General features: G+C 39.9%; 1 protein-coding gene across 1 annotated transcript in view; it reads right to left on the reverse strand.

Moving 5' to 3' along the window:
• The window catches only part of LDAH (lipid droplet associated hydrolase), a 113,471-nt gene extending 87,192 nt beyond the window's left edge, over nucleotides 1-26,279 (reverse strand). The window contains exons 1-2 of the mRNA XM_063150908.1: nucleotides 26,187-26,279; nucleotides 11,600-11,752 (exon numbers count right to left, since the gene is read on the reverse strand). Coding sequence (XP_063006978.1) covers nucleotides 11,600-11,747 — 148 coding nt within the window. The 5' untranslated portion in view covers nucleotides 11,748-11,752; nucleotides 26,187-26,279. The remainder of the gene's footprint in view (nucleotides 1-11,599; nucleotides 11,753-26,186) is intronic.
• Nucleotides 26,280-26,686: the final 407 nt, after the last annotated feature.

The following is a 26,686-nucleotide window of genomic DNA, read 5'->3' on the forward strand; positions in this document are numbered from 1 at the left end:
TTCTCAATGGAATAGCCAGTTTTTCACACTTTTCAATAGTAGAATCCAGAATTTTCTAGTGCTTACAATTAAATAATTTTTGTGTGCTGTTTTCCCCATAGTAAATGAAAAATGAAAACATTTAGTTAGATCTCCTAGTACACACCTACACACATACAGTCTCTTAAGCAGATGAACACAGATATAACTACTAGATACAACTAGGTGGTTGGTCTGACCCAAACCATCCTACAACCAATGCTGGCAGAGAGGCTACTGTGAGTTCTGTGCTGGGTCTGGAATTGCCAGTGGGAATTTTTCAGCCAGCTTCGTGGTCTGAAGCAGCACTGGACCAGAAGAAAACAAACCTCCTAAAAGAAAGAGGGAGAACAAAGGAAGTGCATGAAGAGGAACACGAGACTTAATGTCAAATGGGTTCACAAGAAAGCCTATGAAACATCTGAATAACACAGCCCTGATGAGACAACAGCAGCAGGAAAAAGACAAAGATGGGAAAAAAAGAATTCAAACCCAAGATAACCACAAATTATTTGTTTTGTGCAGATACACAGCTCTGAAAATTTGATCACTTTTGAATTATATGCAAGGAGAAAGGAAACAATACACTCAAAAGGCACCGAAAAGAACATTTTCAAACCTGTATCAGATTTTCCTATATTCTACCACTGGTAAGAATTAAAAAAAATTAAGAAAATGCACAGGTTTGGGTGCTTTGGGGTTATTAGTTTTAGCTATTGCTTGTTTTGTTTTATCAAGGTAGTAACAGCCAGGAAATAAATGGCAACAGAGAGCACCAAGACAGTCAATTTCAGAAAAACAGACTGAAAATGTGCAATTTTTGTGTATTGAAACTTCAAGAATGTTGCATTTGAAACCAACAATCAAAGGTCATTTAGAGAACTAATTTTGCATTTGCATCTGCCTTGAGTCTTCAGAAATGCAAGATAAAAGAACAGACTCTTCTGAACATGGATAAACCAAGATTTACCAACACACATCCTTAGGGACGGATGCTTTGCATTGACACCACTGCTTTTCTGACTGAGAAAAAAGGCCTTGTAGGTGGGGTATTAATACTGGTCCTAAGTAGATGCTCCATGAAGACTTCAACTGAAACAGTTTTTTCAGGAAAACATAAAACACAAATCACTTCACAAGCACATTTATTCACCCATTCAAGATCTACTGCCAAGAGTTTCTGCCTCTTAAGAGAAGGCTGCGACAATGGATAAAAAAATACCTAAAACTTAGAGATGGAAGGCAGTATTTATGTATCACTATGTATTTATTTATTCCTATGAGAGTTTTTTAATCCAACTAGGATAATCAAGGGAAAGGGAAATCAGGACAGTGAACAAAACCTCCCATGCCCATAACAGAAAAACAAGAGCAAGAGTTATGACTAACTGAGTTTCTGGTCATACTGTTTTCCATAATCCAGATATTGAACATAATGGGTCATATTTATTTCTAGTACTGATTCAGTGATCCATAAAAGTTACTATCAGACAGAAATAAGACCATGTGTTAACTAGAATCTGAAAGATGATTTTTAGTTTTCATTCTTTTCAGATACAACTAAGTCAAAATGTTTAATATCAAGGCAAATTCATAGTAGCTCAGGTATTTCTGGTATCAGCTCCCAGAAAGCAAGTACATTATACACTGTTGCTGTAGCTTTAAACAGTTTAAATGCTTTGTTTGTACATGATGCACATGGAAACACTGGATTTCCTTCATAGGTAAGTCCTTCACTAAGCAATTTCTTCTTCCATCCTGCCTCAGATATCCCATGAAGAGAAACAGATCTTTTTTAAAATTTTCAAATCGAGAAAAATACCCCAGAACACAACTTTTCCATAACTCTGGCCAACTCAAGCCACTGCATGCTGCAGGAGAGGGATCACTTCCTCCCCTGATGCTGCTCACACAGCCAGGCAGGAAGGATCCATGCTGAAAATGCCTCATTAGTAGGGAGAGGACACCAAAAGAAGGCTGTGGATTGAGAAATTTCAGTAAGTCACTTCAGCAAGTCCCATCTGCCACCCAGATTTAGTGGAGGGAAGTACTGTCAAACACAGCTGGACATTCAACCATCCTGTCATTACTCTGCCTTCTCAAACTTAACAAGCTCAACTGTGCCAAGCCCCCATCAGAGTTACTTCTGGAGCACTGGGAAATTAAAAAAAAAATGGCATATTTCAAGCCTAGATCTGACATACAGGCTCCTCTCTGCATGAGGAAGTTTTTATTTTTAATGAAAGACTATGTTTTTTTCTGTTCTAAAGACAATGGAAGCTCATGGGCTGACGCAGTAAACAAAGCACAACTGTCAGCATATTTTAAAATATTAGTCACAAACAAGTAGTCCAGAAGCAGCAAAAATAATGAAGAATAGTGTCCTAAGAATCAAAATTTTTAATATATAATGTGGGATAGAACACACACCTTTACTTCAGGGGGTACTCTACAAGCATGCATGTCTTCAGCCAAGCTTTTATTTTGCTATCTTTTGGCATCCACTATGTCTCAGAAAAAGCCTAGAGAAAATTCACTAACATATTCAAAGTTTTGTGTGGATTGAAAACAGAAACCAAACAGGTACAGACAAATTAGTATTATCTGCTACAAATAATGTCCTCAGGAAGTCAAACTATTTACCTCAGTAAGTAAAGGGGAGGATCATGTGGTACTTATTCACATTTTATAAACAGGAAACAAACCAAATAATCAGTGGCTAGTAATACTTTAATTTTCATGCACAAACAACTCCAGCTTACAGTATCTTACATGCACAATCACCTGAGGAAACAAGGCTGATCTTGTAATTAAGTCATGAATATTTGCATTAGAGCTAAAGAAATGGCTAGAAAAATTGGGAGGAGCAGCTTTGGAAATATCAGGTAGATATGGGTGGGTTGTTTCTTGATTTGTGTGTGTCTGTGTGTATGCTTTTGCTCCTGTGCAAAGTGCAAACACACAAAATATAATGACATATACCCCATACAAGCACAAGAATAAAAACTGTTTTGCAGTGTTTATGTCTCACTGAAATAAAAAACTGTGCTGTTACTTCCTTACCTGCTGATAAGAAGACCAATCATAGGGAAAGGAAAAAACATTTTATCTTACTCTAAGTACTTCTACCTTCATTGTTATGGGGCACAAACCTTTAACTCTACAGTGTAGTCTGTTCTCAGTGATGACTTTTGCATCCCCCATACCAGTTACTGGAGAGTAGGAAAGCCAATTCTTTTACTCAGAAAAATGGAAAAAGTTCATCTCAATGTAAAATACAAATTCTCGGTGTCAGAATCTGAGAACTCAGGGTCAAATGTAAAGAGTTGGCAGCTTCAGCTGGGGCTGCAGTGGAAACAAAAGCAGATGGCTCAAGGGAGAGGCATTCTCAGGGAATCACTACCACCTGGAGAGGCTGGTGGGGCACCAGCTCTTGCCAAGATCTCCAGACAGAGCATGTGAACTCATGTATGTGCTGAGTGCTGGGGACTGACACCATAACTTAACAACAGAAGGTTCTGTGACAAATCCAGCTGAAGGAACTCCCACCTTCCCCCCTGCCTATCATTCCCACCCTCCTACCACGGCTCACCAGCCCCTGAATTACACTGGCACAGCTCTGTGGGGGCCCTGCTGTGAACCCAAACAGGGAACTGCTCCAGCTGTAAAAAGACCCCAGAAATAAATGTATGTATTTATTTAATTCACAGCATGATCTCTCAAAGTATTGTTCTGGCATAACTGAGCGGTGGAATGGCACAGCATGGTGGGAAAAGGAATACCTTATGCCAGTATTGTTGACAAACATTTTGAATTGCAAAATAATGGCCTCAGGAAGTTTTTTAAGTGCTCCAAGCAATAATCTCTTGGATTTCCATTGTCTGGTGAGTCTTAATGAACACTCTACAAATAGTTTCTAACTTCCACACTACTTTACACTCAGGAACATCTGCTTTACACCTAACATCATGGTTCTAACAACTGTGTGAAGGCAAGAGCTATATGAATGGCCAGTCTCCTCGACAGCCACCCACATCTAAATAGAGGTTCAATTGCTTAAGTGTTACCTGCTAATCAAAGCAGGTAATGGCAGAGACTTTCCAGGAAAATTCTAACTATGTTATGCTGATCATGTAAGATTATAATACAGAGAGGTGGAGTACAGGGAAAGACATTATTGAAAATTTTAGGAACACCAGGTAGTTTTCTCTGAGCCAGTGCAATGAGCAGCCCAGCAGGCCAATAACACATTCAAAGATCAAGTGGTTGCTTCAATCCCCATGCTGCAGGTGAGGCCATGATAAAAGAGCACAGCATTGCTCTTCCTCTCTTCAGGAAAGCACTGCAGATTCACAGCCATCCTCTCCACGCAGTAAGGAACAATGTTTTATAGTAAATAATCCAGTCAAGCATAGTATCTGCAGAACTAAGTTTAATTTCAAGCACTGCAAATATCACAGAATGGATGAATGCTGCTACTAAGATAAAATATAAAAGAGAAATTCTTCCTAAATAGAGTATTTGTGCACACACAGAAGGAATTCTGCTCAGCTGTTTGGATATGAACAGCATATAATAAGGACACAAATCAGATGCAAAAGTCAGACTTTTTTCAGTTCCTGCTGATCAGCCACATGTGACTCAAGTGTGCCAGCTGGACTAGCTGCCACTCTGAGCTCCATAACCCCCCACAGGCTTTGTCAAGAGAGCCAAGACTCCAACCAAACAAGATTTTTTAGCTGATTCCCTGGACCAGATGTGTAAAATAGCAATATCTTCACTTCTGAACACCTAAAAGTTCCTTTTTCTCTGCTCCATTGTTTCAGCTGAAGATGGACAACAGAAGCACTACTCTCTTAGGGATGGCATGATCAAAATAAGGAAAAGCAATAGGACTCATGAAAACTTGTACCTTACACTAGTAGTGGTAGGTAAAGATAAACACATCAAGTACAATGTTAATATCATGGAAAACATCCACATAAGAAACAACCTCAGCTTTAGGTCACCAGAAATATGTGATACAGGATTAAGAGTGTTATTGTATGAACAGGGGACCTCTGGAGCTTTTTTCAACATAAGTACTTACACTTTAGTGTACTTACCCTTTCAGAATTTCACCTAAAAATTCTCATTGCATGTAGAAGCATTACTTAATTCAACCCCCCAAATCCAAAGTTAAATGAATGATTCCTTTAAAAAAGACCTGAAGTACTTTTATGTGATGAGTTATTTTCCTTAATGTCCTTTGCCTATTTATTGCTGTACATTGGAGGTGATGCCTGCTCTGGCACAAGAATTTTTTACAGTGAGTAAGAGTGTAGCTGCCCATAGAGCTGGTCAATGATTTAAACATTCCAGAGAGGAAGTATTTGTTGTCTCACTCTATGCAGCTGTGCTTCTATGTTAATTTACTTACTTGGTGTTAGCTGTGAATGCTAGCTTAGAAGTTTAGGTTATTGTGTAATTACAAATACTGTAAATGTGAATGAAGATTTTTTTTGTGCTTTGGGACACAATTTGGGAGGATGACTGGCCATATACTGAGAAGGAACCCAATGGAAAGGTGGGAACAGAAGCCCCAGCACTCCCAATCTTATATTCTCTGCTCTAATTTAACTTGCTTTACCTCACTCCTCCTAATGCAAATAAAAGGCATTTGTATGACCCTCAACAACTAACATAACTGGCTAATCACTGTAACATGGTCTTATAAAACTACTAATTTTATTTTTTTTCTAATGATAATACAGTAGAGAATCAATCAATGCTTACCTGTGCATTCAGAGGAGAACGTGAAGCCTGTAGTATGATATATCTGGCTATTATAGCAATAACTTTGCCAAAACACACTTTTTTTTTTTCTAATCTTTAGAACAGCTCCCCCTTCTGGCATCCTCTGCTGATACTAAATTTAAGTAGCACACTTCATTCCTTACCAATTATTAATTCTGTTTGGTTCCCAACACTTAACAAACCCAGTTTCATTGTTAAAGGTTTTTACTGTTCAGTACAGCTGTGAAGCAAAATACAGCTTTTGAAAGGATGGCTAATTCTTATCAAGTATTTATCTAAGATTATCCATAGATTTTACTATCTTTTGAAAGTATCCCAATAACAACCAAGAATCCACACATGGAGACTGGATGGCCAGTTCAGGGGTCACATTTGCAGGATCACTGAATTTGGAAGGGATCATCTAAGATGTGAGTCCAGCTCCTCCCTGCTCATGCAGAGTCAGAGGAGGCTGCACACACAGCAAAGTTTTTATTACCTTCACAGCTGGAGATTCACATCTCAGGGCAGCCACCTAACCCCTCAGTAGGCAGAAATGCTCATGGTGCCATCCCTACCCTCTGGTTCTACAAACTACCCAGAAATTTATGCTCCTTCCTTCGGCATCTGAATTAGCTGTTTAATCAGGCTGGGTGAAATTGGGCCTTAGAGTCCCTTTCTGAACGAGGTGTCATGTCATTGGACTCAGTTTGACTACCCCTCACCTCCCCCCCCCACCAAAGAAAACCCATAAAATCACCAAGAAAAAGTAAACAAACAAACAAACACCCCCCCCCAACCCAAACTTCCTAAGAGCTCTCATAATCCTGCTAGTAGTGACAAAACTGCAGAGAACACAAGGACAGACTTTTTTTCCTGGATGATGCTCGGGTACTATTCTTCCAAATAAGAACAACCAACCACAAAACCAGAAAGAGGAAAAAACTGCCTAATGCATTCAGACAGAACAGGTTCTCAACTTTGTTCACAGAATTGCTGCTGGAGCTCAGTCAGTGCCTTTAGACACAAAATACACATGACCCAGAACACCCTTTGCCCAGGAGGTAAGAAATCTATTTTCCTCCTAATATGTCTGTCCATTGCCAGCAACATTCCCTTTCCTCCAGCTGCATTTCAAAGGCAAATCATGAACACTGCTATGTGCTGGGGGAGGAGACCCTGGCTGCTGACTTGGAAAGCAGTGTCTGAGAAGATAAAGTACCTTCCCCGAGTAACTTCATGGTCTTGACTCCAAAATCAGATTTTGCCTCACATAAACAGTCTGACCCATCCACACGAGGTGCCAAGATTCCATGCAGGATTCCAGATTATATCCTGGCTAAGGCTGCCAAAAGCTACACACTGCAAGCTCATCTGCTGATACTGAGAGCCCTTAGTACATCTACTTCAGTTGTTGCAGACCAAGTTACAACAGGAAGATTTTGTACCAACAAGGGCATTCAATCGCATAAATTTTGTATGCCCATTCTAAAACCAACCTGAAGAGAATTAAACATGCTTTACACAGTTTGCTGAATGAGGAAATAGATCCTTTTACCCCTTGGTCTCGGCGGTGACAGTAGACCCTCCTGAAGAACAATTCATTCCAGTAACAGCTGAGCAGAGGGAAAAATTAATAACTTTCAAGAAACTGGTTTGGTGGGAGCCAAAGAAACAAAATACAGAGAAACTAAGCTTTAGGACTATACAATTAGTTTTATTGAGAAGTATTCTAACATAGTGATTCTTATTATAACTTTCCTTATGCAGGTGTTGAGGGTGATGACTCTTAAGTAAAACAGCAGGTGAAGACAAAGCCAGACAAGGTACAGAAAGCTTTTTAGAGTCCGTATGTTACAGTTAAAAATGGCAATTTAAAGATTTTAAAACTAACAGGAACTCTCATCTCAAGAGAGAGTATACTAAAGAGTTGTCATAATCCAGACAAATTGTTTGTTCTGCTTTCACTGCTAAAAAATAGTTCAGCAGTCATCAAGTGAAGCAGTATTGTTGATATAAGTACACGTAACTACTCCTAAGAGATGAGAATCCAAATATGCAATTTCTGTTGTGCACAATCAATTCTTGACTCACAGAATTAGTTCAGAAGAAATATCTTTATACCTGAAAAAGGTGTGTGTTTAAGTCCTCATAGCCCTTAAACATCATCAAGCGACAGCATAAGTTGGTAAAACAGTAACATGATCCAAAAACCCAGCAGTGATTCAACTGCAAACAGGCAGTTCAAGAAACTTGGCAAAGCATAGGGAATACTCTGAATGCAGGCCAGAGAACCAGATTCTGAAATTATTTCTGTATATTAATGAATGAAACTTGTGTAACATGATTTACCACAAAAAAAACCCAAAAAAACTATTTACATTATATATGTTTACCAAGTACAAGATTGTAAATTGCAAAATTGCCTTGTTTACAGCAACAGTAACACAAATGAGGAAGCCTGAAACAAAGGTATCTCAATGTACCCCTGCAATTAAATGCAAGAAAAAACTCTGATGAAAAACAAAATGTCATGAGCTAAACAGCACAGTGGTTTTAAAATTTGTATTTATTTACAAGACTAAATGTTTCATAAATACACAGGCACAAATAGATACTATTAAAACAGAAAAATATTCCATTACACTTTGTGGATTATGGTTTTTAATGAACACAAGACATGTTAAATATTGCTGTAGCAGATTTTGTATTTCACTGCTAATTTTACACTAAACAAACACTGTAAAAGTGAAAACAGTCCTTTGGGACACAAGAGGAAAAACAGTAATTCCTGTTCTTTCCATTGCACCTACGTATCCAAAAAACCACGTACCTGATCCTCCATCTGTACACACTTAATGTTACTCTCACGAGTCATGAGTAAATCTTATCAATTTTAACAGAAAAGAATTTATCTTCAGAAAGTCAAACAAGTATATGCATATATTCTAGACTGAGGAAAAATTGGACCTTCTACACAGTCATTACTTTAGTAGACACATTATTACTCCTATTCAGAGGTTTTGTGGACACAAGAAGAAATGCCATGAAACAAAGTGTGTATTAAACATTTCAATTAATAAAGTAAAGCTTTATTAAAATTGTAAGTTCACTCACACTGCCACTAACAAAAAAAAATTAGCTTGTTGCAGTTAAATGAGATTAAATCCTGCTGCATGCTCTTTTTTTCAACTGCTTCAAGCACAGTGAGCTATCAGTTCTCAAGAGGCAGAATCCTGTTTCATTTTAAGTCATTGATTTCAGAGTAGAAGAATGTTTTGGAAGTATTTTTTTTAAAAAGTGGGGAGAGGGAGAAAGCTAAGTTGGACCTGAGAGGAATCCACACAAACCAAAAATAAATACACAGGATTTATTCTCAAATCTCCTGCAACAATTCAATTCCAGCAGAAGCTGAGAATTTTGTCACCTTTCTCAATACCCACCCACAACTCTGTTTGGTTTGACCGCGTGTTAACAAAATCATATGCCTGAATTTCACTAGGACTGGAAAAGTATGTACCAGAGCAGTTTAATACACAGAACAGAGTAACAAATGCAGCAGGACCAACCACCTTCAGCTCAGATCACTCACACTTGCCTGTGCATGCTCTCTTTTTTTAAAGTCAGAGCTGCCCTTGTCTGAAGATTGCTTTCTTTGACTTGTGTACCAAGCTGTCCTTCTGCCCCTCTTTCCCCCATTCCATAAACAATCTCAACCACGGATACATGCCTTTCAAGTGTGAAAATGGCTGGACTCCAGAAAGGCTCCACATTTAATACTCGGGAATTTACAAAAGCACAAGGGAAATGCTATCTAATCCTGACTTTTAGGTACATGAACATATTGACCAAATGTCCATATCTCTCCTAAGGCTGTGTTTTTTGCACTGTAGATAAGCCTTTCCTTGAAAGCTAAAAATGAGGCATGCAACAGCAGCAAAACAACCTCACCATTTGTTTTATGAGAAGCAAAACTGCACTTTGTTATGCCAGGTCCCACTAAGCTCCCTGCCAGCCACAGCAAGAAGCTTGGCTAACTTTATTCACTACTGAATTTGGGCACCTAAAGTGAAGAGAGCATTATAGTGGTTGCTGAGGTCTTAAATTGTTTTTGCAGAGAGAACTTCCAGCTTATTACCAACATAATTCTGAAATACGAGCAAAACCATAAATCAGCTGCTTGCAAAAGCCTGAAGACCATGACAGAAGTACACTGAATATTTCACTGATGTCTATTTCTGAACATCTATCTTAAGATGTTATTAAGGAGTCTTCACAGAACTGTTCAGCAAGAAATCAGCTCCATGTAGTCCTGCCACTACATTTTTTTGCATTAAAAGTTTCCTGTGATGAATATGGAGACCATGCAATGTATGTGACTTGGTACATTTTGAACAGAATAATTACATGCCTTGCAGAGGTACCATGCCTTGGATGCTAATGTTTGACTTTTGTGCTCCTCTCCTACATATCTTTCCACTGATATAATCTAGCTTTACAGATTTATCTTTGTTACAGCCTCTACTATCACCCCAAACAGAAGGTGTCAGTCTGAAGACAGGTGAAAGCTCCAGAACTCGTGGGGAAAAGGAACTCTAAACTTAGCTGTTCAATTAAACCTTCCACAACTGAGAGAAAGCAGCAATTGAAAAGCATGAAATCAGGCTTATACCTTCAGAGAGGTACTGAAGAGATACTGCACAGTGTATTTGGTTTAAAAGGTCATTCCCCACAAAACAGGAACAAGATGCACTCATAGATGGCTTCTTTTCAGTTAAGAAAAGAATTTAAACTTCACTGTCACTGGCTTAAGAAGTTACTATTCAGCTCCTGGAGGCAAAGGCATAAAATCACTATGCCCAAGGAAACTAACATAAAATATTCCATGGACCTTCCAAAACATAGAAAAAAAAAAAAACCTGAAAAATTTGACCTGTGTTCTCTTTCACCACTAAAGACCAAGCCACACACAGTCCCATAAATGGCCACTAGGTACACTAACAGTGAACCAAAGTTGTGGACTCACAAAAGTCATTATTTGTACCACTCATTCTAGGAGAAATAACAACAGTATCCAGAACATCCAAATAAACAACAGAAAGCATTAGAAATCTGCAAACTGTAAGGTGGTCAAAGAGTCACAGCTTGAGTGGGTTCAAGCTTTACTTTTGCTAAGATCAGGATTCCTACAGTTCATTGGTAGACTTCAACAAACTTAGAACATCTCCATTAGTTTTAACATATGCCAAAGGCAAGTTTAGAGCTCTCATTTTAAGACAGCCACATTTAAATATAATTAGGAGCTGTACAATACTCACTAAGTTCACTAAGTTCAGCATAAAAATTCATGTGTAAAAATCTAAGTTAAAAAACTTTTCCTATTAGAAAAACCCAAAACTGAAAGAAACAACTGGATCTAGAATTTTTCCTCAAATACTGTAACTTTCATCTGTCAGTTGGCACACAGCTGACATTGCAGTAACATTTCAAGGTGCAAGAGATAAATACAAGAAGAGCAATGAAAACAAACAAAAGCCCACAATGCTCTCAGTAAACCACCGCCACGAAGAAAATGAGTAAGACACCCTAATTTCTAAGTGCTGCCTTCTTGCACTGTTAAAAATAAAGGTAACAGTAGCAATCAAATGTAACAAAGAAATTTCACTACTGTAGTATTATTGAGTTACTGGCCATGTGCACGGGCCAGAATTTACCACTTAGATAGTGAGAATTTTGAAAATGAAACTGAACATACCCCTTTCCATCAACAAACTTCTAGACTCAAACACAAAAAAAAGACACTTACCAGGAATAATCATGAACAAGAGCCTGGGTAGATTTTTACTTTCATCTTTTGAGAGGTCTTTCCAGGGCCCACACTTTAAGACATGGGTAGCAGCTCCACAACAGTAGATAAATTCTTCATGTAAGGGCACTGGCTCTTCTGACCTCATGTTTGCTGTTGAGTAGAATAAGATACTGTTATAACAGGTCAATACTTACAGAGCTGTCTTTTTGTCACTATGCCTTGCCCCAGAATAACTGCAAAAAAACCCAGCCAAACCACCCCTCCCCCAACAGCTGTCATATCCAGTAATATAAGGCCCAGTTCAGTATTTGATGTTTGAAGGGGCTGGAGAAGGTGATACATGTTGCTACTATATGAGAGAAAGCATCATCTTTCAGTTTCTGTCTCAGAAATACACAATGGTGAACTGGACAAGAAGCTCTATTCTACCTTAAAGGCAAATATTTTAAATTTCTTGTTCATACTTGTCCTGATTAAACCATACAGACATGAGACAGAAGGAAATGTGTAAGTGTTGAAGGTCTGAGCAAGTGATAGATGGAGCTTTAAGTGAAAAAGGGGGAATCCTGCAGCTCTGTAATATAGGGCCTGGATTCAGTGGTCCAGTGTGGGGATGTGATGAAGGCATGATGGGTATTGCTTGTAATTTTGGGGGAACAGATGGAAATTTTGTATGAATAATGCATGATGTGTTGTAGTATGTTGATGATATGGGGATAAGGGGTGGAATGTCCTGGGGTGACGTTATGATGCTTGTATCCCCATTCATCTGTTCTGTGCCTTTAAGACCGGCTCTGAAGAGTGGAAGTTTTGTTTGGGTTTCCCTTATCAGGGACACAGAGACGGGCAGTACATAGGGCTGTTTTTCACTTCTTGCTTTCAGCTTGCTGCTTTGCTTGCTCCCTTTTCTGCTCTTGCTTCTGCTCTGCTTTGGCCTCTGCTTATTAGCTAGCTCTAGCTAAACACTCCACATCCCTTCCCGGACTGTTTCTCCTCTCCTGTTCCTGTGACCATCTCGAACCTGCTCCGGACTGGGACTGGGAACACCGAGGGTTTGGTTTGCACTGTTCGGCTGCAGCAGCTGCCCCAGCGCCGGAGGGACTGAGAACAGAGCAACCACCCCGAAAGAGACTTTCTGATTTTGTCATCCTTCTCAGAGCCGTGTCATCGGGTGTTGTTCATTTTGTGTGCTGGGGGGTGCTGTGCCGGTCAAATAAACAGGTTCTTTCCACCTCTCTCCAAGGAATTTTTTCCCGAACCGGTTGGGGGGAGGGGCCGTGTGGGTTTTGCTTTCTGGAGGGGCCCTCCTTTGCAGATTCTTTAACAAATTTGCCCTAAACCAGGACAATATCAATTGAGAAGCCAAAAATAATGGGAATATCTGTCATTTTCTGACCTCCCTGAATTCTGTGGTAACCTGAAAAGCCAAATATTAGGACATTGTTGCGCAGTATTGTATAAGGCACTGGAATTGTCAACTTCTTTACATGCAGAAATAACTGCTCTACCTGTGATATTTTGGTTGTTGCAGGCACCCATCAGTAATCAAGGAAACACCAATAGCAAATCCTCATGAACAGAATAATAATTTGCCCTAAACCAGGACAATACTGTCCACTAAGAAAATTAATCTGAAAGCTGTTTGAAGGCAAACAAATGAAAAAATACCAAACATAACTAGTGCTTGAATGTCTTTGCAAGTTCTTTAACTGTCAAAAGCATAGTTAAAAATAACATTATGTTTTCAACTATTTTTGCTTAGTGAAAAAGGACTATTCATTTTTGAGTACAAGGACACAAATTTCCTAGTCAGTTTGTGAAATTTCTGTTTCCTAGTCAGTTTGTGAAATTTCAGGCATGTAAACCAAAGCCTGAAAGATCTGCAAGGTCTGCTGCACTATCAAGTGGGAGGCACTACCCTCACTAATAGTCACTGAAAAATTCTCAGTGCTGCACAACTTAAAAGGAACAGATCTGACTCAAATTTTAAGTAATCACACTTGACAACATTAGAAAAGTACACTTGAATAAACAATATTTCTTTACTTTTGCAAATCTTAATCTGAGGTTTTGAAAGGTTTAAGGTAAAGAACGATCAATACAGAAAAGACAGAAAATGTTTTGTTCTGAACTAACAAGTAGCACCATGAACAAACCTGAATATAGTACAAACAGAAAAACACTTTTGGAGGGAAGGGAGAAGTGTTCTTTAATGCTGCCAATTACAGCAAAATTCTCTGGATGAAACCTTGTACCCCCATCTGCCCACTTCACCCCAGCATCCCCAAGAAGTTATTTTAATGATTATGCAGACACCTTTACTACTTCACTGTTTGCCATGTTATTATCTAACTTGTAGTGACTGAAATGTAAGTAAAGTCATTTTTGCCAAACTATAAAGAGGCACATTTTAATGCATTATCCCTGCTTGTATTTCTTCATTATTTACAGGTGAAAGAAGCCAAGAACAGTTTCAACAAAGAAATCCAGTTACATCAACAACCACAGTAAACATAAGTTGTCACTCCTTTTCTGAGGTGTTTACAATCCAAGAAGCAAAAGTAACTAGTTCTTACCCAAGAAAGTAGGTTTTGGACAAAGTTTCTGATCATGATCACAACCAATAAGATCTGTTGCATATTTTCATTCTGAATTGATTTCACATAACAAATCTAAATGGAAATCCCACTGACAACTTTTCATTCAAAAGAAGTATTTGCAACATTAAGGTCAGAAGTTAAGCAATGAGAACAGAAAACTCAGCAATACATTTTGGACTGGCACAGGAAGATTTTCAGGTTCACACAGACCTGTTGTTGTGGCTTTGGTCCAGTCTTTAACTTAACTCATAATTTCAAAAACACATAGTGTTGCAGTACCTGAAAGGATGACTGCACACTAGAGAAGAAGAAATGGTTATTTGAAAAACTGCTTGTCTGAGACAATCCCATTTGGCTTCTTTGTATTAACTCTATGCAGTGTCTGAGGGATTTTTTTGTTATTTATTGTTAAGTTTTAATTCACAACTTTACGGCCTTTGGTAATAAAAATGGACAGAAGAGAAAAACAGGGGAAATATAGTGGATATTCTCCCAGAATACTATTCAGACCTGTTTCAAGAAGAAATCAATAATAGCCAAAAATACCTCTGGATCTCCTTCCTCCTTCCTAAATGAAGCTTTGAAGAACAGTATTTCTATTACAGGCATCTATTTTTGGCACAAGTTGCCTGCATTTCCCCTAGAAATATCATAAGACAGTCTATCAATTTCCAAACAGATTTAACAGGCAGAGGTTTTGAGAGATGAGGCTCCTACTGGCTCTGTCAGCCCACATAGAGAGCACAGCTTGTGCCACAGCAGCTCCAAGAATGTTAAGCAGACAGAAGGACAAACCTGACTGGTGGGAGTTTCACAAGTTATCAAGGAGAAAGGTAACAAGACTCAAAGAGATGCATCTGCCTAAGAAACCAGACATTATTACATCCAATAAATACTTTCTTCCTTCTCTTCAACCCCTGCACATAAATTCTCTAACCTAATGTAGGAAAAGTATTACAAGAAATTCAACTTCTGTCAAGAATGATTAATCTAGTGTAAAAATTTCTGTTAGACTATTGAAATATTTGATTCACAGGGCTTTAGCTCCAGATTAACACACCCTTAACGTGGGTGTCTAGCACAAAACAAACTCCTGTTACAGGATACAAAGCCTTAGGTGTCACTACGTGAACTGATTAGGGGAATAACTGTGGGATCAGTTTCTTGGTTGCCACCTCCAGATTAGAAAAATCCTCTCCTGGTTAACAAAGACCATAGTAAAAACATATGAAGACATGCAGGTGCACCTGCAAACCAACACATGTATTTAGGTGTCTCCCTACTGATCCAGAAGCCACCTGCAGTCATTTTTTCTGATAGGAGTACCTGGAAATAGAGGTATCCACAAAGGGCAGATTACCTCTGCCATAAGACCAATTCTTTTCATCTTTGGTTCAACTGACTCCAAAGTAAAATGCTGATAGTAAAGCTAAGTGAACTTTGCAAGCATCGGGATAATTATTTATGCCTCTTTCCTGAGAACATATTGTAACTGCTCCATCCTACACTATTACTTGGACTTGACATTTTATTTCAAAGATAACTTGGAAATAACAAAATTTGATCAACACTTGAAGAGTGTTCAATAAAAGAGTTATCACAAACTCAGACAAGCACCATGTAATGTAATCAGAGTAATTAAATGGATATCTGGCATACAAACTATTCAATCACAAGACAGGACAAACAGGTTGGTGTACCTATTCTGAAGCAAGATGCTGTAGTGAAACATGTAATCATAACCACAAGGGCAAAGGTAACTTGCACAAAACAATGGAGAAACCAAAATAAAGGAGAAAGAACAACTGCAGCAGATTTGACATAAAAGGTTCCACAAAATCATAAGAGACACACCCCAAGGTGCTCATGGTAAAGGCTACTGTGAGGCCACTCTCTATCCTTTCTGGTAAGTTACAATGACATTGGAAAAAGCTATTCAGGAGAGTGGTAGAATTCCTGGAAGTGTTAAAAAATGTGTAGATGTGGCCCTTGGGGACATGGTTTAGTGATGAACATTGAAGTACTGGGTTAACAGTCAGACTCTATGATCTTAGAGCTCTTTTTCAACCTTAACAATTCTATGATTGGAAAACATGTCTGGAAACTGCAAAAAAAGGCAACCACCGTGGTTAGAGTGTCCAGGGAGCTCTAGGCCAGTCAACCTCATCTCAGTTCACAGAAAGTTGTAAAAAAATAAAATAAAATAAATCCCACTCAAAGCTGTACCCAAGAACATGAAACAAGCATTAATGTACCAATGATGTCTTTGAAGTGGCAATAATGTCCAATGTCTCCACTGAACATTTGCACACAGGACAGGAGCCTCTCTCAGAAGGGTCCTGCAAAATGTCAGGGGGAGGAAGACAAACCAGCTGAAACACTGGAGGGCAAGGCTGCTATCCAAATGCATCCTGACAGGCTGGAAACATGGGAACTACATGAAAGCCAAGGGCAAATAGTAAGTCCTGCAAGAGTTCAGCAACCCAATGCAGCAATAGACTGGGGGCTCAAAAGCTAGGAAGTGGCTTTCCAAAAAAAAGACACAAATTATTAGAAAGCTGAAAATGAGCCAGTAATGAGCCCCTGTAACCATCAAGCTCGAGTGTATACAAGGCTGCACAAGGAATAGCCTGCAATCTTGGAATGTTTGTATCTCCTGCTGCTTGGCAATGGAAAGACTGCATGTGGAGGACTGTGTCTAGTTTTGGACTCCTCAGACAAACAAGATATCAATGTATTAGAGAAAGGCAATTGATGATATGGATGCTGAAGCATGTGATGTATGTCCAAAGGACAAGGAAAAATAGTCAAAAGTTGCAGAGAAGGAAATTCCAATAGTAAAGGTTTCCCCCAATGCACAATTAGGACTATGAAATAACGCAAGTTGCCCTGAAAGGCAGGACAGTCCCCAACTGGACAATGCTTTCAGCAACATGACCTGCTTTGACCTCTTTGAGAAAGGACCTGGACTACATGTTAGGGATAACCTACAAAGCTGGATGCGTGTAAATTCATGAGACTGGACTAGAAACACCATAAAGTGTCTATTGCAAGGATACTGTTTATCAAAAACCACTGTAAATCATTGGAGGTCTTGATGGTTAAGGATAAAAAGGTATTTAAAATCACAGCTATTTTCCAGCAGAAAAGGCAAGAAAGAGCACCCAAGGCACTATAGGTAGTTCTGGCTCAACTGACTCCACAGGAAAAATCACAGGAGCATGTATTGTGTAAGTTCCTCTGATCACATAAAAACAGAATAAGAGACCAGTCTGCCATGAGCAAAGCATACTAAGCAATGCAACTGCCCTAAATTATAAAATACCTGGCCACAAGAACGAAAGAAAATATGCAAATGTAATGCACACTGCCTTATTAAGAATTTTGGCACTGTCTCCCACTGCATTCTCTTTTCTAGGCCAAGGAAATGCAGGCTGAATAAACTGACTTGCACAGTTTGAAAAGTAACTGAACAAGCTTAAAAGATAATCAACTACTGTTCTGCCAGCTGTCAAGTAATCTTGGGTCAATACTGGTACCTACTCAGGATTTTCATCAGAAACATACCTCCAACACTGAGCCCAGCTCTGTTCAAGCCCTCCACATCAAGAACACAAGGAAACTTGGAAGGGTCAAGTAAATAACTAGGCTAGAGGAAAAGCTTTGTGAACTGTGCTTTTTCAGTCTCCCATGCTGCAATCAAACTGCAACCTAGAGTCATTTGAAGGAGACCAGCAAAAGCAGCACAGCCAAACCTTTCTTTGCAATGGAAGGTGGTAAAACAAGAGGCAACAGCCACAAGTTGTGTCTTGACACCCCAAGGCATCATAAAAAACTAGTTGCTAAGAAGGCAATGGATGCTGGTTAGCAAGGCAGCAGAATGTTTCTTGGAGGTTTTTAAGACTCAGCTGGACAAAACGTAATTTTGATCTCAACAGAAAGACAGACTAAGTTTTCTCCAGAGTTTTCCACAAATCAACACTTTACAATTCTTATGGCCCTAAAACAGCAGGAAAAAAAAAAAAAAAGCAGGAGATAAAACAAGGATCTCAAACAAGTTTTCTAGTACCATAGTAAATGCAGAGTTTCATGAACACAGTCCATGACAATAACTAAGTATTTAGGTCAGAGAAAAGGAATCTAAACAGGACAAGTCCCCCCAAAATATAGGAAACTAAAGTAGATGTATTCTATTGATTAGCTGTACCAGGTTAGATAACAAAGAAACCCTGCCCTAATAGGTGATTTTATGTGACTGAATTCAACACTAGAATGTAAAAGAATAACTGGAAAAACAGCAAGATTCCTTCAGCTGCCTTCTACACTAAGGCTCTGACAATTTCTACATTACTCCCACAGGAGAATCATCCAGACCTGATGTAAGCTCTTTGATCTGCAGACTGGAACCTACATGCTCGTAGCTAGGAACTAGAAAGGGACAGAGCGACCTGGTAAGAAAACTGCAAAGAGAGGAACAAGGGAAGTGGGGATTTCGTGATGTGAGAGATGAGCTATGACATGACACACGATGCCCAGATCTCATCAAAGATTTATCTGGACAAACAACAAACAATGGATGCCAGATTTTCTCAGGGAAAACAATAAACACAGGCCAAAGACTTTGCAAGCCGTTGTGACATCAGTCACAAATCTTGACCAATTCTGTGTAAGAAAAGCAGCAGCAGCAGCCAGTAGCACATAAAAATGAAACATTTCTTCATTGTACTTTCCAGCGCAATTCTCTGTCAAAGTCGTATACAAGTCCCTTTCACACTAGCTCTGAATTAGTAAATAAAAACTGTTAGGCATTATTTGTAAAAATGAACAAAGCTAAAAAATTTACACTGCAGACACATCAATCGAAGCAACATAGTTACACAAAATAACAGTGCTTTCCTCTAAAACCAATGAAGTAATTAGGAAGCCTTGTTTTTAGCGATCACTTGAGCTAGCAATACAAGGCCTTCACTTTGTTTTGTTCCTGTGTCATTCCCCCATGCCACTCCCTCAAGGAGTAAAACTGCTGGGAGAATTTCACTGAAGACTGTATAAAAATATCAGTCACACATGTGGAAATGGGGTACATATTACTCATGTTTAGGGTTGTAATGATAACAAGCTGAAGTGCAAAATGAAAACTGGTATCTCTTCTCAAGTCTGAACCTAGTTCAGAGACAACATATGGGGGACTGTGCATAGACCTAAGACGGGAGAAACCTAGTCTGAAGAACTGGATCTACCTGCAAGACCTTGTAACATGATACTACCATTAATAATCTTGCAGCAATGACCAAGAAAGTGTGCACAGTCCCGTTGTTACAGATGCAGGGAAAATAGCTTCTGGGTATCCATTTTCTACCAGACAAGGTGTACATATCACTGCTAAACATTATAAATGCAATTATGGAGACAGCTATTCATCAAAGCAGGACAGGACTCACAAATCAAAAAATTGTTAGCTTAGAAAGATCCATTTGAGGACTCAAATCAGGAACAGATGCATTTTCCACCAACCTTATTCCAAAAAGGTGCTTTGCTCTGAAATGATTTCAAAGAGTTTTGGAGTTAGGGAATCAAGAAATCAGAAAACATTTTCAGATCCTACAATGATACATTGGCCTGGCACAAAATTATTCAACAGATAAAATGATCAAAACCCTGGGAAAATGGATTAGGAAAGCCCATCACAACCTGCAACCAATCTTTGTATGTCACTGCGAGTTTTAGCTTTGAAAAGTTCAGCATGTACTAATGACTTAAAAAAATAAAAAAGAGCTTCTGCTAATTATCATAATGGAACTACTTCTGCTAATTATCATAATGGAACTACTACAGTACTCTTGGCCTTGACTTCCTCGCTACTCTCAAGAAGGTGAAAAAGCAAATGAAAGACTTCCATGGGGATCAGGCACTCATGAACCTTTATGGAGCCTTTATGAAAGCAGCCACACCTCTGAAAGCATCCAGTGGTGGTCTACAGCACTTGACACCTCAAGCAGATACATTTCACTACAGCTCTGGCAACATCGCTCTAAGTTTGATCTGGTCTCTTTCTCTTATGGCAATCACAGACCTTCAGCTTAACAAAGGTCACAAAACCTCAGTTATGCTTGCCCAGTGCTCCAAGAGCAGAGTCCATGTCCTTTGTTACCAGCTAGATCAAAGCTCCTCCTTTTGCTATCACAGTTTAACACCTGGTTAGAAACACAGAACACAGAGCACTGGAGTGAGAGCGAGCAGGGAGGAAACCCTGGGAAGTTACTCTGGTGTGGCCCAGGGTCGCCGAGGCTTCACACAATACCAGACACCTCAAATGTATGCAAAGGCATAAAGACATGACTTTCTAAAAGTGGAGCATGTTGTATCAAACACATTTCAGGATACAGTGGAAGAGGTCCTACATATCATGTCTTGCTATTCTATTTAATCACAACAAGATGGTAACTTTCACTTTTTCAAAAGTGAACTGTTTGTGAACTGTTGAGAGCTACCAACATGAAAATGACCCCAAACAAGTACAAGTTTTTTGTCTTGGTTTGTTTTTTCCTTAAGTAACTTCATAAGCAAAATTAAGGTTGGGAATCCCACAGATTACAAGAAAGTGGTAGCTATTCTCCCAGCAAATTCCCAATTTCCCAGTCAGTGCAGGCCTGATGATAAAACTAAGAATGTCCATGACCTAAATGAGCAAGAAAGCTGCTGCTTAAAGAAACAAATCTACACTAGGCAGTAATGATAGTTTCATTTGCATGAAAGCAAATAGGATGGCTTCATTTGGTGTAGAATGAAGCATTTTCCAGAACAGAAAGTGGGGTTTTGAGAAACCTTCTAGTCTTAAAGGTAGAAAAAGCTGCTTATTTGTACGCAGTACTGAAATTTATCGGTGAAATAAAGTAACTTTCAAAGATCTCTTTCCCTCCAAATACTGCATTAAAGTACTGGATCCAGAGAAAAAACAGGGCTTTTAAAACTGAAATCTCACAGGGGAATAAACAGAAGGTAGTAGGCATGAATAACATGTAGGTATAATAAATATACTTTATATTCTGAGACTAAACTGCAATGTTAGCAAAAGACCTCAGTCAAATAGAGTATCTACGTGAAAGAACATAAAAAGTTGCTGCTGAAGTACAATGTCTACATGGTAAGAAAGGTTTCCAGGGAAAAAACAAAACTATGCCAGGTCTCTTCTGACCAACAAATTCCAAAGACAGCAGACTCATGTCAAGAGTATCTTGTAAATTGACTCTCCCAGAAAATCAAAGGGAGAATAAATCACTTTGGAATGGATAGCATGAAAAAACATTGTCACAAATATAGTAAAGTTTGCAAAGTATGCAACTTGTTTATTAGAATTATGTGGAACATCAGTATTTTGGGAGGCAGTGGGCAAAACTGAAATGCAACACCACGATTGAAGACTGGGTTAAAACTTGCCTGAAGTTAGAGGTGGGAATGTTACACTTCATGAACAAGAACCCATCATGCGTATGTTTGGATACAGAAGAAACATCCCTGGCCTCTAAACTTCAACACAAATCACCACACAAACCAAAGCATGTTCAAAAGTGAACAAATGTGAATTATGGGGAAGAAGACATGGCCTTTCACAGGATATTGCTTTTAAGGAGAGAGAGAAATATCAAAATATGGTGCAAAAAAAAAATTTTAAAGAGAGTGAAGGTACAGGTTATCAAGGACACATGGACAAGGAGAAACTGAAGATAGCATTGAGAGAGAGGAAACATTCATGCAAATAAGCCTGCTTGTGGTCTAAGAGTTTGAGAAAAAAACACTTGCTCACTAAACAAAGATGATGCTTCTTTACCATGTGGTTCCTACTATCCCAAAGGAAAATGAGAACTTTTCAAAAGAAAAAAAAAAAAAACACCAAAAAACTTTTTGGCTCTTCAACCATATGTTCTGTACTCATATTTTTTCTCCTACATCAAAAGAACTACAGGTCCTACATTTCTGTTGGACAGATGTTTAAGTAATACAGGTAACCTGCCCAACATTCAATGAAACATAAAAATGCAAGAATTTAAAGTAACAGCAACCTACATATTCACTGAAACCATAGTTCCCAGAAGTTAAGTATTTGAAGAAACATTCATCTCTCAGCAGCAATAGTAACAGGCAAAAAAGCAGAAAAAAGCAAATCTCTTTCCCCTTATGTTTGATAACTCCTTCTCCACCTCCTACCACAGATTAAGATTCACCACTTCATGGAGAGCACTACTCTTCCTTTTGTCTTGTCAAGTAATGCAAAGTTCAAAGAGCATAAGCAGATATCAAATTAAAAAGAAAATAAAGTCCACAAGTACAATCAGCATCACACTGCCCTTGATCTGGTTTCCCCCATCTTTTCCTATGCTGCTCAGCATAAATCCTCGTGCAGAACTATCCCTTATTTCTTTCTTTCTTCCATATTTCCAGGTTAGTTATTCTCCTTTAACCAAAAATATGCTCCAAATTCTAAACACCGTTTTCTTCTCATTTTATTATTTCAACTTATGTGTGTTCTTATGTCAACTGTTTATCACACCTTCAGCTTAGCTCTCCAGCTGCTGCTGGTTTTCTTCCTTTCTAACGAGGACAAAAAAGAATTAGTCAAAATCCCATCAACTCGTGGTAGACCAACTTACTAGTCACAGCTGCATTCTCAGTAACCTCTCAACCCAGCTGTCCATTCTGATACTCATCCACTCACCCAAACAGGTTAGGAAGGCACTGCAAGCAGAGACATGAAAGCAAACTGTACAGAGCTCTGTGCAAAGGACACAGAGGTCAAACAGGAGAAGGAAGCAATGATCAGAGGACACCAATAACAGCAGCATCAGATCCCTTTCCAAGTCACTACAGCAATGTAACTGTCTGTACCACTGATGTGAGGCCTGGAGTCCGAGTCCTTCCCAGGAAGAAGCACTGGCCCTGGCCATCAGGAGGGCAGGGCAGGGAACTGAACAGCCAGGCTGGACACAGTGGAGCAGGAGCCGGAAGGTTTCTCCAGAGCCACTGCTGCAGAAGGCCTACACATCGCAGAGCTCTGACATACAGACCTACAGCTCCAGCCACAAGAGGATCCAAAGACAATTCACCACGCTGGGAAAACAGCAGCTTGCTCCTCACCACACCAGGAACCTTTCTAGTTACTCTATTACAGCATTTTGCACAAGAGCCCAGCTCCTCCCATCAAGATAACTCTGCTAAATCCTGATAACTCATGACTTTGAACAAATACATACAAGAACAAAGCCTGTACTCATCACAGCTTCAAATAAAAATCTAGTTATCACCTGATACTCATTCCAAATTTCAGACTCTGCAAAAAGTCTGTATCGCAAGTGATTTGTTTTTTTTTTTTCAAACTAAAGATTTGAATAAATAATTGGTCTAAACAAAAGACAATGGGAACAGAATCTAAACAGAAGCTAGAGATGAGATGGAAAACAGAAAGAACCAAGTGAACAGCACGGTAGCAGCAGGAGGAAGCAAAAATAGAAGAAAGAAACAAGGATAATGATGAAAGAAACCCTGCCAAACCTGAAGTTGTAGCATCACTGGTTAGACATTGTTCTGGCACATCAGGATTACCTAACATATGGTAACAAGGTGCTGTCACACTACATGAGGTGGTTGTGCAACCCCAGCGAGCTAAACAAGCAGTTCTCATTCATTTCACCAGTGACTATATACTCAGGCTTGTATTCAGTGTGAAAACTGCCGTTTGTTTCACACTTAATTGTTCTTTAAGCTCAAACATTTCGTATTACACGGTTTTTTCCTATTATGAATTTTTTTTACCAGAATAATTTACTTCCCCCAGTATAAGTTGTTTACAAGCCTCACAAGACATCTAAATGTCATCATTCAACATGTAAACTGGAATCCAGTGTTGTCAAACATTTCAGTGTCTACACAGCAGTTTGTCACTTGCAGAAAAAACAGTCACATTGCTATTAAGAGCATGCCTGAATTAAGTAAGGGAAAACTACCTGTCCTTCATATCCTGCAAACAAGTTTTATGTACAAATGCATACATAGCATGCTCTAAAGCTGCAACCTTGAAATTCTAATTCTAATACTCAATAAAAATAAGCTAGACATCATCCAAAATTGGGACCACCCCTTTTTCCAGACAAAGTGCCCTCATTAAAACAAACCCCAAGAACAGGAAAATAAAGTTTCATTTAAAAGAAATCAAAGCTATCAACTAAAAAAAAACCCAAAAAACAGCACTGAAAACAATACAATTAGGAAGCTGTAGGGTGAATTTTGTCAAATTTACTGACAAGTTCTTTGGCTTGGCCAGTCATATTGGAAATTTTGTTTTACCATTACACATACACAATTTATTGTAATGGTCCTTGTGAATCAAATGAAATAGATAATGCCATGTAGAAGTAGCAGGAAGTGTGTCAAAAACTAACAGATGTTAGCGAGTTAGTGGATTTCTGGCCCACAGAACTACTTGAGGCTGAATGTTTGGAAAACCAGAGGTACCCATGAGTGAAAGGCAAGGATGCGTTGATGGAGAAATCCACAGTGGCTCTTTAAGACCTCAGCACATCTATTCCAGAAAGTTCCTGGACTGCACCTTACTGCAAGTTGAGTGGATACTCAGTGTGGAACTACATAAAGAAGAACCATACATGCTTGCCTGTTTCACAGGCATTGGCTTAGTGTACTGTCCAAGATCCATAAAAATTCACTGACTTTGACTGCTTTGACATAAACCTTGTAGTAATTCCATGATGGAAGGTATAAAGTCTTAGTGTCACCGCTTATCCAGGTCTGTAAACGTGTAAACTTCCCTCATCAACATCATAAGCAAATGTCACAAGAAAATAGGAAACTGCAGTAATAACAATCAGTAACTGAAGGCTTCTAGTCCCTGAGGCACACAGAATACAGATTCATGTCCAGATTCTGACACAGGCCCATGCGGATGGACTCTCAGGCCTCAACTGGGCACCATAAGGTCCCAGAGGGCCAGGACTATTCAACACCTAAAAAAACAAGAGTCTGCATCACCCAAGTCATTCAAGGCTTTATTATTATAGTTAAGTCTCAAGAAAATAAGCTGTTTCTAAATTTTTGCAATGCAACAAAAAACTTACCACTAAGAAACCTCTCAACAACTGTCATGCCTCAAATAGCCCTTCATCATTATCCTAATTTCTTTCACTGCACATTTCCATTCCAGCATTTACTTGTTTCCTGAACCTGCTGCTCACCCTGTCTGGCACAGGCATCTCTTCTCCTGTGTAGTAAATACAGGCATGGAGGTGGGTGATGACAGTGATGATGCCCCAGAAGCAGCAGTGACAGCAAACCTGGCAGGTTTGGAAAGAGGGTGTGAGCCTGCAGGATGCCCTGCTTTTCCAAACCAGTATCTCCTCTACTAAAATATGCCTCTTTCTGCTTAAAAAAACCCTCATCTCACTTCTAGCTTTTAAGAATTTAAAATCTTATTTTCCTCTTTTCCTATTTATAGGCCCTTCAGGTCAGAGACTTTTCCTTCGTTTCTTGTTTTATAACACACCACCAAGATAACAAGCATCACTCAGCTCTGAGAGATGCTTCCCAGGAATAAGCGCTAACACACAGAAATAAACACCACGAATAGCATCACCTCAGCTATTTTCTGGAAAAGGAGACACCACTTAGGACTCGTTTCATGAAGTCTCCTCCATGACAAAACAAGTCAAGGGAGCACGCATGAAGCGTTTCTTTCGGCATGGGATGTGTCAGTCCATCCTCAAGCAAACGCCTAGAGATCACCAGCGCTATTCGCTGTAACGGGTCCCTAACAGAGCTGACACCCAGCACAGCCGGGCTGGCGGCACCTCCCTGCTGGGCGAGGCTGCGGGTCAGCCCCGCACGGCGGCGGGGAGGGACGGCCCGCGGGTTCGGGGCGGCTCTCGGCCCCGGCACAGGGGAGGCAGGGGAGGGCAGGGCAGGGCCGCTGCGGCACTTACCTTCCCCGTTGGCAGGCTCTCCAGCTCCCGGCACGGCGGCGGCCGGCGCTGTCTCTGCCGACACCGGGCGGAAGCAGCGGGCGAGGAGGGGCCGGGCCGCTCCTTCCGCCGGGGCCGCGGGGCGCGCTGAGGGCGGGCCCGACCCGCCCCCCGCCGCCCGCGCCGTGAGGGTGGCGGCTGCGACCCCTGTGAGAGAGGGGACCAGCGCTACTACCCAGCCCTTCCTAGCCAGCCCTTCCTACCCTGCCCTTCCTAGCCAGCCGTGCTCGCCCGGCCTCCGGCGCCCGCCGCCCGCTTGGGAATGGCTGGAGCAAGAGAAGAGGGAGGTCATCCCGGGACGCGCGTCTCGGGGGTTTCCTCCTGCCTGTCATTCGCTCTTTCTCACAGGTCACGGTTTCTTTGGAAATTCTGGCAAAGGAGAAAATGAATAGGTAGTTTTGAAAGAGCAAAATAAGCTGGGGTGCCTAAAAAATGGCAGAGGAGGGGGTAGCGAAGTGCAG

Source organism: Melospiza melodia, chromosome 3, assembly GCF_035770615.1.
Source record: "Melospiza melodia melodia isolate bMelMel2 chromosome 3, bMelMel2.pri, whole genome shotgun sequence".
Lineage (NCBI taxonomy): Eukaryota > Metazoa > Chordata > Aves > Passeriformes > Passerellidae > Melospiza > Melospiza melodia.